Source organism: Plecotus auritus (genome assembly GCF_963455305.1).
Source record: "Plecotus auritus genome assembly, chromosome: 3".
Classification (NCBI taxonomy): domain Eukaryota; kingdom Metazoa; phylum Chordata; class Mammalia; order Chiroptera; family Vespertilionidae; genus Plecotus; species Plecotus auritus.
This window is the reverse complement of record NC_137772.1, coordinates 221,177,291-221,190,314: the sequence shown is the minus strand read 5'-3', so window position 1 is coordinate 221,190,314 and position 13,024 is coordinate 221,177,291. Positions and strand designations below refer to the sequence as shown.

The window sequence follows — 13,024 nt, the reverse complement described above, 5'->3', positions numbered from 1 at the left end:
AGGGTGTGCCTCCGTGGCCTCTTAGTTCGTGGTGGGTGGGTGGGTGGGGCAACGGCTGGCCTTGCTGGCAGCTCCTAGATAACTCCCTGTAGAGAGTGGGGACTTAGCATGCCTTGGCCTTAGCTTTGAGCATTGACCCTAATTTTGGATCCTCAAGAAAAGTCCCGTGGCCACCCTGGTACTAATGCCCACCCTGCCCCTCCAGCATGTTTCCTGGGCACAGCCTTCTGCGCGGGCACAACTGCATCTGTTTTCCTGGCGTTTCGCAGCAGTTAGGGTGGCCGCTGGCCGGAGACAGTGCTCTGCGGCCTTTCTGCAGGCAGGAATTCCAGCAGGAGACAAGCAGCAACGGCAGGGGCACGTTTACTTGCAGGAAAGGAATGCACTCAGATAGTCTTAGTGGGCAACGCAGCCCAGCCGCCAAAACCAATCTAGGTGCCCCGCTGAGGTGGGGGTTGGGGATTTATACCCCTAGGCTGGAGTGTCCCTAAGCAAGCCTTCCCCACCCCCTTATTTCTCAAAAAAATATACACTGAGTGGCCAGATTATGATGATCTCTGAACGCATAATAATCTGGCCACTCAGTGTATATGCTATATAATAAAAGGCTAATATGCAAATTGTCCCCTCGACCAGGAGTTCAACCAGCAGGCAGGCCGGCCAACCGCCCATGTCCCCTCACCCTGGCCAGGCTGGCCGGACCCCACCCATGCACGAATTCATGCACTGGGACTCTTAACACACACACACACACACACACACACACACACACACACACACACACACACACAGCGTGGCCAGATTATTACGCGTTCAGAGATCATAATAACCTGGCCACTCAGTGTACATCTCCAGGTGATAAGGCTCCTTGGCCCACGTGTGATGCACTGGTTAGTCCACATCCCAGAGGGGCTCTCACTGCTCTCACATACGGGCCTGTCGCCTTCATTATCTCATTTTGGTTTGTCTTGTCTCACACATATCCCCTCCAAGCCCCAGCGCCTCACCCAGCTCTAACAGGTGGAGACAAGTACTTAGGTTATCGTTAGTTACTCCAGGCGGCACAGCCAGGAAGTCCTGAGCCAGGAAATGTGAACCGTGTCTCCTACAGCAGCCCCCTTAGCCACAGTTCTACTTCCATGGTTCAGTTACCCACAGTCAACCTTGGTCCAAGAAGAGTAAATGGAAACTTTCCGAAATAAACAATTCATCTCGGCTGGTGTGGCGCAGGGGCTGAGCCTCAACCTAGGTACCAAGAGGTCGCCGGTTCGATTCCCAGTCACGGCACATGCCCAGGTTTCGGGCTCGATCCCCAGCAGGGGTCATGCAGGAGGTAGCCAATCGATGTTGCTGTTTCTCTCGCATCGATGTTTCTGTCTCCCTTCCCTTCCTCTCTCTCTCAAATCAATAAAAAAATACTTTTAAAGAAAGAAATAAACAATTCATACGCTTTAAACTGCATTCTTTCTGAGTTGTGTGATGAAGTCTTTGGCCTTCCCTGAGTGCCATGCTCAGGACACGGATCACCCCTTGGTCCAGTGCTTCTGCCCTGTGCAGGCAGCAACCCTCCCCCACACGCGAGTCACCTGGTTGTCTCCGTGAGTGTCCAGGACTCCAGGACACAGGCCCTGCTGGGAATGTGGCCCCAGTAAGCCCAGTGCCCTCTCAGTGCCCCCTGGTGTGCAGGGACACCCCCCCACTCCCCTGCCAGAGCAACCCCCTCACCAGCCTCCTGAGTCTCACTAAAACCCTGCAAAGCATGTGTTAAATGGACCTCACTCCCTTTTACTTCCTTTTCACCAAGACAGAGAAGGAGTGAGAGTGTCACACAGTGGGCCTGCAGAAGTCTCCGAGTTCGTCCTTAACCATTGACTCCTGACTCAAAATAGCACGCCATCTACCAGGACTCACTCTACCTCCCTGAATGGTGCCACCCCTTCCTTCAGATGCCCCTGCCTCCCACACTGTCCCCACCCCTCCCTCACCCCCACAGCCTCCCAGCCCACGCCACTCCAGTCAGCCACACTCAGAGCCACACTCGCCTCCATGCTGCTCCTCAGACACAGGCCCCATCCCAGGGCCCGTGCACTCCCTGAGCCTCACCGTGTTCTCTATGTACCCACTGGGCTCATTCCCTCTCTTCATTCAGGTCTCTGCTCAAACACCCCAGCTCACTCCCCAGGAAACCAGCACCCCTCCCTCCCTGTGCCCTACCCTATCTTTGCGGCAGGGATCAGCCTCTGATATGGTACACGTATGTTACAGCACTGTTTATTGCGTGTCTCCACACGGGATGTGAGCCACAGGGGGTAGGGACGTTGGTTGCCTTTGTGCCTTGCTGGGACCCCAGCACTGGAACAGTGCCTGGCACTTCCTATGATCTCAGTCAGGACTTGCTGAATAAACCAAAGAATGATTAGCTGACCCCTAGTTACCACCAGAAGATACTCACACTCAGAAGATATTGCCCACACTCACGGGTCTGCAGAGTTCTTCCACATACCTTTGCTTCCCAAGCAAGCCCCCCAAGGTCAGCACCTTACACCCATCGCACAGATGGGGAAGCCGAGGCTCAGAGGGCAAGGCCTTGCCCAACACCTCACGGCTGGTGGGTGGCAGAGCCAGGTGCCCGTATCCTAATCCAGGCCTGTGATGCTGCCCAACTCTCTCCCAGGGTCACAACCACTTTGGTCAAGGCCGCACAAGCACTGGGGAACCAGAAAGAAGTTGTGGGACAGGGACACCCTCATTTTTAAAGGGAGGAGCAGTGAGAACTGGTCCTTTGAATCGGCAGCAGGAGACATCCTGGGGAGAAGAGCGGAGAAGGGGGCCCGAGGAGCAGAGGAAGGGCCTCCGACGTACAGTCAGGAGCCTGGCTCGGGCTCTTCCCCAGCTGGGAGGCTCCTGGACAAGTCCCACAGCTCCTCAGAGCCTCAGTTTCCCCATCTGTCAGCTGACCCTCATCCCTGCCTCAGGAGGTGACCAGAGGGACTGATTTTAGGAGACAGTCCGCACCTCACAGGTCAGTGTTTGGGGAGAAGCTGCAGGACGCGGGCTGCCTGCTGGCAGGAGCTCAGTAGCTCCGGCCTCACACAGAAGAGGGAATGGCTAGATTCTGCTCACAGGGCCCCACACCAGCAGAGAGGACATGCTGTCCAAGGCTCCCCGCTGAGAGGAGTCCTCATGGGTATGGGAGGAGCTGCCAGTCACTAACCACCCTGGAATCTCAGCAGAGCGCTGGCAGATGTGGGAGACGGAGACCCTGGTGGCTTTGCCCAGGGCCACGCAGTTAGGAGGGGGCAGAGTGGGGAGGACCAGAACCAGCTGCTCTGGCTCCAAAGCCACCCTCCAGACCCAGCCTTTCTTTTTTTTTTAAATATATTTTTACTAGAGGCCTGGTGCATGGGTTCATGCACCAGGGTCCCTCAGCTGGCCTGGGCCCTCTTGCAATCTGGGAGGCACCCCAGCTCGGGAGGGACTGCGCGAGGGCTCCAGGGCGTGTCCGGCCTTCTCGCCCAGTCCCCAATTGGCCAGACCCCAGCAGCAAGCTACCTACTGGTCAGAGCCTCTTCCCCCTGGTGGTTAGTGTGTGTCATAGCGATTGGTCAAAGGTTGAATGGTTGGACACTTAGCATATTAGGCTTTTATATATATAGATTGATTTCAGAGAGGAAGGGAGAGGGAAAGAGAGATAGAAATATCAATGATGAGAGAGAATCATTGATCAGCTGCCTCCTGCACACCCCACACTGGGTTTTGAGCCCACAGCCCGGGCATGTGCCCCTATTGGGAACTGAACCCTGACCTTCTGGTTCATAGGTTGATGCTCAACCACCAAGCCACGCTGGCCAGGCCCTAGCCTTAACAAATTACCACAAACTGGGTGCTCATATGCTAGGGGAGGATAGGTTACTCTGAGGACGAGGTTCTTGTTTTCCCGTTTCTCCCCTTGCTAGGTATTAGGGTTTTGGCTGGTGACAATGCAGGCTGTGAAAGAATTCACAACTGGGTGAAGGAGATAGATACAGAGAGAGAGAGAGTTTATTTAACTTTCCCCGAAGGGAAAGAACCAGTGCATTGCTAATGAAAACAAGGGCAGGGCCCTGGCTGGTTTGGCTCAGGGGATAGAGCATCGGCCTGCGGACTGAAGGGTCCCAGGTTCGATTCCAGCCAAGGGCACATGCCCGGGTTGTGGGCTTGATCCCCAGTGGGGGGCATGCAGGAGGCAGCCAATCAATGATTCTCTCTCATCATTGATGTTTTTATCTCTCTCTCCCTCTCCCTTCCTCTCTGAAATCAATAAAAAATCAATGAAAACATATTAAAAAACAAAACAAAAAAAAGGGCTGGTAATAAGCACTGGCCTGCTCTTTTAAAAGGTAATGGCTGCTGTAGGTGACAAGGAAGTGGGGGGATGGGGGGTGAGGGGTGGATTTGGGGCTGGGACAGCCTGGCAGATATCTTATTAGTATTTTTCCCAAACCTGTAAAACATGCTTAGAGTAAAAGTTATGAAAAGTTAAAAAGAGGCTTGTTTGAAGAGGAGTGGGGAAGGGAACTTTCTACTAACTAGTGACTTCTTGGTGCAAATTATCCTGGTGTTGTAAAAACAGCAGGGAGGGGGGTATGCAAGAATGTAGCCTTGAAAGTAGCTTATCTTGTAGTTTGAACCGAGGGGCTGTTTGAATCAGAGGAGCTAACAATCTTGGGGTTTAATTACCAGGTGCTTCTCATTAGTTGTGGAAGGCCACAGCAAGGGAAAAGAGGCCTTTTTCTTGTCCTCATATGCACACTAGGCATCCAGGGCTTTCTTCCCTGGTGTTCCTATACCCGGACCATCATCTTTGCTCTGCTCTTGTCTGTCTAACACCATCCCTAGGTGGCAGCTCCTCCAGAGCTACCCTCTGGCAGCAATTTGGGAATGGATAAGGGAGGAGCAGAGTGAGGGTGGTGTGTGATGAGGACAGAGTGAGAGGGGCTCCTGGGGAAGCAGTCTGGAATGGAAGCAGGTGAGTCAGGGTCAGGTTGGACATAACCCAGGAGACAGACACACAGGACAAGGCTCATGCTTTTCCCGAACCCATTCACTCAGAAATACCCTTGGTCATTGTATGGGCAGAATTGTGTCTCCTCACCCCAAATTGAAATGCTGGAGTCCTCAGAATGTGGCTATCTTTGAGTCAAGGCCTTTACAGAGGTGATTAAGTTTAAATGAGACACTTAGGGTGATCCCTGATCCAATCTGACGGATGTTCTTACAAGAAGAGGAAGTTGGGGCACTTAGAGGAACCCCAGGAACTCACCAAGGGTCATGCACAAAGGAAAGACCATGTGAGGACAGAATGAGAAGGCGGCCATCTGCAAGCCAAAGAGAGAGGCCTCAGGGAGCAACCAACCTGCCGACACCTCCATCTTGGACTTCCAGCCTCCAGAACTGTGAGGGTCTAAGTGTCTGTTGTTAAGACCCTCCCCTGTGGAGCTGCTACTGAATCACCTCCCAAAATTCAGGTTTGTGTGCCCGATGTGCTCATAGCCAAAACACAGAGACACTGGTGCTTGAAGACAGAGAAAGGTTTATTTGATTTGGGCAAAGAAGAGGACAGCGAGGTCTCTCAAATGTGTCCTCTCCAAAAAGCTAAAGTCGAGGGTTTTTATGCAGCGAGGGACTTGGGGGATGGGAGCTTCAGAGAACCTGGAGAGATCTGTGCTTCTTCAGTTTTAGATAGGGCTTTTCCATTCCAGCTCAGGGGAGCCAGCCGCTTGGAGAAATCATTCCATCCCAAAAATAAAGTCATGAATTCTCAGTCCCTGAGGAGACAAAAAGACACACACATTAGCAACTTACGAGGACCTTCCTGAGAACAAAGGGAGTTGAGCAGGAAGAGTTTTTACCACCTGAACAAAGGCCTAATTAAGCATAGCTGCTCAGCCCACCCAGTGTGACTCAATGGTTGAGCAGTGGACTCTGAACCAGGAGGTCACGGTTCGATTCCCCATCAGGGCACATGCCCGGGTTTTGGGCTCAGTCCCTAGTGTGGGGCATGCAGGAGGCAGCTGATCCATGATTCTCTTTCATCATTGATGTTTCCATCTCTCTCTCCCTTTCCCTTCCTCTCTAAAATGAATATATATATGTATATATATATATATCTTTTTAAATAGCTGCTCAAAAGACTAGGGGCATTAACACCACAGGGGCTGGGCTACAGTTTGTTACTAAGGAAGCCCTAGCAACCGAATGCAGTCATTCTGTTTCCTCAGTCTTCTGATGGCCACACTCATACACATTCATGACCCCTTGTGTTCGGTTTAATAACATTTGGTTAATGTGGTGAGATGGGAGGCCCAAGGAAGGGGGGAGCACCTTTGCTGGGGGAGAGGGAGGCGCTGAGGGGTGGAGGGAGGAAGGGTCGGGGTGGGGAGGCACCTTGAAGGAGCAGAGAGGCCCAGAACTCAAGTGAAGGTCTTGGGAGGTAAGGGGGGGTGGGGTGGTTCTGAAGAAACCCATACCGGAGGAGTTCATCAAGCTTCTGCTGCAGAATACCATAATTTCGACGCACATTCTTCCAGTACTTAAAATGCCATCCCCAGTGGAGCACAAAGTTATCCCAGCAGTATTTAAAGTCTGCAGTAAAGAGGGGAGAAAGCAGGCAGGTCAGCCTAGGACCCTTTCTCTCCTGAGCCTCCCCTGGGCAACCCCACTCAGGGCCCAGTTTCCTCCTTGCCAGGTGTCATCACTCCTGCCTCAGTTTCCCAAGTTCCCCTTCCACTCACTCTCCCTGGGGACCTCTACCTGCCCCCCCGCCCCCCCCCCCATTCCTGCCCCAGCTCCCTCTGCTCTCACGCTCTGGAGCCATCATGGCCACCTGGGCCCCTGCATCAACCAGATCTCGAAGCCCCTGGTCATCTTCGTTCTCATAGTAGAGGCGGGCGGCGGAGATGCTCAGGTCCACGTTCCCGTTCTCCTTCAGGAAGTCAGCCACCTGCTCTGCACACTCGAAGCAGGGGCTCCAGGATATGTACCAGGTGACCCGGTATTGCACATCAGGACACTGAATCTCATCAGGAGCCAGAACCACATCACAGAACCAATCCAGGAAGCAGAGTTCTGCATGGCCAGGATACAACTGGGAGAGATGGAGATGGGGGGGGGGGGAACCCTTGTGACAGAGCAGGCATGTGACAGAGCAGGCATGTGACAGGACTGGAGGGTGGGCACCAGGGGACAGGGAGCAATAGTCTCAGGGTCATGTTGTTGATTGATTTATCCCCTTTTTATTTTTTAAAAATATGTTTTTATTGATTTTTATTTTTTAAAATATATTTTTATTGATTTCAGAAAGAAAGGGAGAGGGAGAGAGAGCAAAAACATCAATGATGAGAGAGAATCATTGATTGGCTATCTCCTGCATGCCCCACACTGGGGACCGAGCCCACAACCTGGGCATGTGCCCTTGACTGGAATTGAACCCAGAACCCTTCAGTCTGCAGGCCTCTATGCAGTGAGCAAACCAGCGAGGGCTGTTTTTATTGATTTTTAGAGAGAAGAAGGGAAAAGGAGAGATAGAAACATTGATGCGAGAGAAGCATCGAACAGCTGCCTCCTGCACGCCCCTCACTGAAGATCTTATTTAATCTTCATTGGTACTCGATTCGTTTCTTATTCCACGAAGCCCTGGGAGATGGAAGAAAACTAGACCTTCTAGGTTTAAAGATAATGAACATTGAAAAGCATTGCTGAACAATCTCTCAGTGCTGGCTCCTAGGAAAAGGGGCATGACAGATACACAGACACCTTTAAAAGAGCATTTAAAATTAAATTATTTTAAGTGTAATTTCATAACTTTCTGAAAAGGAAGTGCACAAGCATTTTAAGTGTTTGAAAGCACAGTAACAGACCAAGAAGAAAGCACACGATAGTGACAACCACATTACACTGGGAAGAGAATCACTTTTCAATTATTGGGGAAGTGCCACTGCTGTAGGAAAACAATGGTGAAACCCTTGTAATGCGTATTTAAGTACATTTTAACGAGCTTTCAATCTCATGTGTTTCCATCAAAACTCTGCTGAACTAGGTCTGTCAAGTCAATCCAGCATTGGTTGGTCATTTTGTGCTTTCAAAGGGTTCAGAGTCTCTAGTATATTTAATATTCAACCCTTCGTATGCCAGATCTGGCAGACATGCTATGTTCCTTATTGTGTGTGTGTGTGTGTGTGTGTGTGTGTGTGTGTGTGTGTGTCTTCATTTATAACTAGAGGCCCAGTGCACGAATTCATGCATGGGTGGGGTCTGGCCGGCCCGCCACCATTGGGGCTGATCGGGGCGGGGTCGGCCAAGGGGAGGGGCCGCAGGAGGTTGGCCAGCCCCACCCCAAATTAGGGTGGGGGGGGCTGATCGGGGCTGCAGTGTGCATCAAAGCAACTGGTCGTTCCGGTGTTCTGGTTTGGCTTTTGTATACATAGACTAGAGGCCTGGTGCACGTATTCGTGCATTGTTGGGAGGCGTGGCCTGCAGAGATCGGCCCACTGTGGGAGCGCTGCTCATCCCAGTCAGCCAAGCTGTGCTCCCACTGTGGGAGCGCACTGACCATCAGGGGGCATCTCCTGTGTTAAGTGTTTGCCTCCTGGTGGTCATTGTGCGTCATAGTGACTGGTCGACCGGTCGTTCTGGTCATTCCGTTCAGTTTCTGGGCTTTTATATGTAGAGATAGCATTTCACATTTTTGTGGTTCTAACCCAGGTATTTAACGTTATGGCAAACACATTCATTTTTGCAATTCTCCTACAAGCAACATCTTGAGTATCAAGCTTAGCCTGTGGAAAATTCCTTATGATAAACCACAGTATGTAACAGAGGCTTACATACGGCCTATCAGAGAGATTTCAGGATGTGAGTGTTACCTCTGAGGCAGCCCACAGCCTGAGCTCCCAAGGAGAATGGTGTAAGCAGAGTGCTTACTTTGTTGTATGTATGATCTAGATCTGAGACCCATTTTGCTAATTTGGCTGAGTGGCTGAATTCTAATAACAATAGAGCAATCACTGAGAAACAGACAGGGAGGTGAAACAGGCCTTTATAAAAATTTTGCTTTTGAACATGGAAAAAGCATTTATGTATGTGAGTCCAATCAAATGTACTCTTTTCTATACAAGTAATCCTGTCAGCACTTTTACCCAAGCTTAGACGCCCTTTCCTCCAAGATGGCTCAAAGCCTCTGGACGAGGTAGCCACTGAGGGCCAGCAGGCTCACTAGAGGAGGCCTCATGGATAAATCAAATGCCATCGTCTATGGCAGCAGTCACCAACCTTTCGGACCTCACGGACCACCAGTGCTCCACGGACCACTGGTTGGCAACTGCTGGTCTATGGTGATTGGGGAGGGTCAGACAGGGGCATCCAGGGCTAAAATGCAGGACAGAGTTGTGGGAAGAAGCCCCTGGCATTTTACATATTATCATCTCCCACATCCTTCCCTGGCTTAGCTCCTGCCTCTGATGACCACATCTTGGGGCACATACCTGGTTTCGAAAGACACCCTTTTGATAGTCAAGAAATGAGCCATACTTCCATCTTTCCACTTCGAAGCAGAGGAAGGTAGACTTCCGCCCATAGGCATTTAGGTTTTGGAAGTTGAAGTTGAAGGTCTTGGGATATATGCTTCTCATTCAGTTGCAGGGGGCAAGAGAGAAAATCGAAAATTCAGTGTTCCCTCGAATTCAGTGTTCATCTGGTGGCCTGGGCGCCCTGCCTCCCAGCAACCCCTTCCCTTCAGCATTTCCTGCCGCCTCCAGGCAGGAAGCTGGGGGAGAGGAGGAGGGCAGGGGCTGCAGGGACAGCAGGGGCTCCTGTCCTCTCCCGTAGGGCCCCGCTCCGCTGCTTCCAACAGCACACGCCCACCCCCCCCCCCACCAATCATTTGAACACAGAAATGAGTAATAAAACAGTCTCCACCCCCAAACATTAGATTTTCATAGTAAGGTGCAATTCATGACTGACCTTTCACCTATGCACATTTATTATTATTTTTTAATGTCAGGCTAACACCTAAAGTCACAGGCTCTGGATACTGTTCGAAGAGCTCCTTCTGTGTGAACTCCTCTATTCCTCTCCCAATCCAGGGGCCTCACCCCATTTTACAGAGGAGGAAACGGGGCACGGAGAGGGAAGTAGCTGCCCAAGTCACAGGGCTGCTAAGTGACAGAGCCGGTCCCTTGCCCAGGCAAAGCCATGCCCAGCCCTTGCATGAGGTCAGCTGGCAGCGGTGGCCCTACTGGGTGAGAGGCCCTTTTCTCCCTCATTGTAACCAGAGCATTTCCCCACCGGTGGGGGCACTATAAACGCGAGGGTGGGCATGTCTCTGGGGACAGTCTGACTTTGCTCTTCTGCTCACAGTGCCGGCACCTTGGAAGACAGGATTTCCCTTCCTGCTCAGCGAGCTCCTCTCACTCTGTGTGGATAACGGGGTCAGTAGCACAGAAAGTGGATCCAAGTGCTTCAAACCAAATGCCCCCAGTGCTCCACTCATCCTTCAGTGCAATCTAATGGTCAAGAGGGCACAGGAAAGGCCACAGAGCAGGGGCCCCACAGGAGGGGGGGGGTCGGGGAGACAGCCAGCCCCACAACTGCAGACTGAGAGAAGGACCAAGTGGACAACAGGCCGGGGGAGATCGGGAGGGGCCATTCAGAAGCAATTGTGGGGGCATCCCCAGAAGAGGGCAAAGCCCCCGCTGGAGTGGGACCTGCAGAGAAGGTGCCCAGAGAGGGAGAGAGGCCAGGCTGGACCAGGAGAGGACAAGGCTGAGGACAGAGACACCTTAGGGCGCCCAAGTAGAAAGGGCTACAGAGAAGGACAGAGTGCAGGCAATACCTGGGCCAGGGCACCGGAGTGGAGTCTTGGTTCCTGTGTTGCTGCTGCATTTCTGCTCACAGGCCCAGGTTTTAGGAAAGTCCCTTGATAAAGGACTTTCCCGCCTTCTCAGCTGAGGCCCCACCTCCTTCCTGCTTTGGCAGCAGGGGTGGGCGGGCCCTGGGGTGTGATCTTCCTCAGCCTCAGACCCACCTTCCCTCCTCCTCTGGGGCCCACCCTCTGGACAGAGCTGACCTCTGCTGGAGACAGGCTCCTCTGTGCAGCAGGACCCAGGCTTCTTGCAAAGGGAAAGTGAAAGTGATGATGGCAGAGAGGGGATGGGCCTGCACATCAGGGACAGATGTGCCCTGAGTTCCTCGTTCTGGGCTTGGTCCTCTGCTTCGGTCCCTCCGCCTTCACAGGGTGGGGAGGACACCGCTGGCAGGCCCCTGTCCCTCTTGCTTTAGGAGAGCTTTTAGACAAGCTGGATAGTGACCTTGTCAGTTACATTGCAAATGCTTTCTTTCAATGTGTGGCGAGGCTCTCGCTTCATGAAGTCTTTCCATGTATAGATGTCTTAATTTTTAATGTTTTCAAATGTGTTAGTTTAGTCATGTATGTACATGACATGACATAGCTATGACATTTTTTATTTTGTATTGGATAGCCAATGCAAGGACATTTAATGACTTTCCTTCCATGTCATTTTGTCCTACTGATGTGCAATGCCACAGCCCTAAAGTGTGAGTGTGTGTGTGTGTGTGGGGGGGGGTTGTCTCTGACTCTCTCATATGCTCCATTGCGTCACCTGTCCATGCCTTGGCGACTACCATGTCTGCTCTGCCAGGGCTTCAGAGTAGGTCCAATATCTGGTATGCCGATCCACCTTAGCTTGAGTTTGAAGTTGTATTGACCTTGTACAGATCTACATGAATTTATGGGCAAAATTTCCTTAAAATATCCTATCTAATAAAGAGGGAATATGCAAATTGACCATCATGCCATAACAAGATGGCTGCACCCACAGTGGAGGCTGAGTTCCCGTAACGAGCCTTAATGAGCAATCATCAGGGACCTGAGGTTTTGTGGTGCTGGGCCGGAACTGGTGACCTAAGGCTGCACCCTCCACCTCGTGGGGCTTGACAGGGGATCTCAAGCCGTACCCCCACCCTGGTGCCAGGCTGGGGGACTTCAGGCTGCGCCCCTCTCCAGGCAGAGCTTGATGGGGGACCTCAGGCTGCACCCCCCGCCCCAGCGCCAGGCCGGGGGACACAGGTTGTGCCCCCTGCCAGGCAGGGCTTGACAGGGTTGGGGCCGGCCAGGTCTGGTTCTACCCCAATGGGGGTGGGACCAGCCAGATCTGGGTCTAGCACGATTTTGAGGCACACGTGGGGGGTGGGGACTTGACTCTGGTTCCTGTGGCATGCTCCAAACTCTGACAGGAGGAAGATTTTCATATACATTTTACTAATTTTCTTTCATCTCTGACACTTCTATTAAAGAGAAAGAGCAAATAGCAATATTAAAATATTTCCTCTAATTAATTCCCTTTTAATGTGCATGAATTTCGTGCACCGGGCCACTAGTGTTTTATAAATTGATTTCAAAGACAGGAAAGAAGGGGGAGGGAAAGAAAAAAACATCAATGATGAGAGAATCATTGATTGGGTGCTTCCTGCATACCCCTACTGGGAAAAGATCCTAGAACCTGGGCATGAGCCCATGCATGAACCTCCTGGTTCATGGGTCCATGCTCAACCATTGGCCAAACCAGATGAGCGATGGACAACTTTTCATGTTTCATGAGATACCCTGTTATCAATGTGTAGCTCAATCTTGGCAGGCATAGACGTCTCTGGGGCACTGAGACTCTCCTTCCATGAACATGGTATATATCTCCATTTCTATGGGCGTTCTTTTCTGTTCTCAGTGAGTTGAAATCAAGTTAAAGGGGAACCTGGAAGGGAAGAAAAGAGGCAGCCATGAGGGCAAAAAGGAAGAAAGGGAGCACGGGGAGGAAGGAACAGGATGAAGAAGGAAGATATACCACTCTGGGCAGATGGAGAGAAGTAACGCAGCGTGGAGAGAGGAAAGAATGGAGGGAGGAAAGGGGCAGAAAGGGAGGGTGTGAATCCGGGCTTCGCCTTGTCTACCTGCAACCTTGGGGAAAGAGAA

The 13,024-nt window shown here is 51.7% G+C and overlaps 1 protein-coding gene across 1 annotated transcript; it reads right to left on the bottom strand.

Moving 5' to 3' along the window:
- Positions 1 to 5,553: 5,553 nt before the first annotated feature.
- On the bottom strand, positions 5,554 to 11,187 carry LOC308245344 (DNA dC->dU-editing enzyme APOBEC-3C-like). The gene is made up of 5 exons (XM_080662475.1): positions 10,871 to 11,187; positions 9,522 to 9,660; positions 6,844 to 7,126; positions 6,510 to 6,624; positions 5,554 to 5,807 (listed from the first exon to the last, which is right to left on the bottom strand). Exons 1-5 carry the CDS (start codon positions 10,918 to 10,920, stop codon positions 5,801 to 5,803), a joined length of 594 nt encoding a protein of 197 aa, XP_080518601.1. The 5' UTR covers positions 10,921 to 11,187; the 3' UTR covers positions 5,554 to 5,800.
- Between the last annotated feature and the right edge of the window lie 1,837 nt (positions 11,188 to 13,024).

Excerpts from the sequence above, each read along its gene's own strand:
- LOC308245344 (XM_080662475.1), bottom strand. The coding sequence starts at position 10,920 with ATGCAGCAGCAACACAGGAACCAAGACTCCACTCCGGTGCCCTGGCCC. Across the intron at positions 9,661-10,870 it reads ACTCCGGTGCCCTGGCCCAG|CATATATCCCAAGACCTTCA; the intron begins GTATTGCCTGCA and ends CTGAATGAGAAG. Across the intron at positions 7,127-9,521 it reads AGGGTGTCTTTCGAAACCAG|TTGTATCCTGGCCATGCAGA; the intron begins GTATGTGCCCCA and ends CATCTCTCCCAG.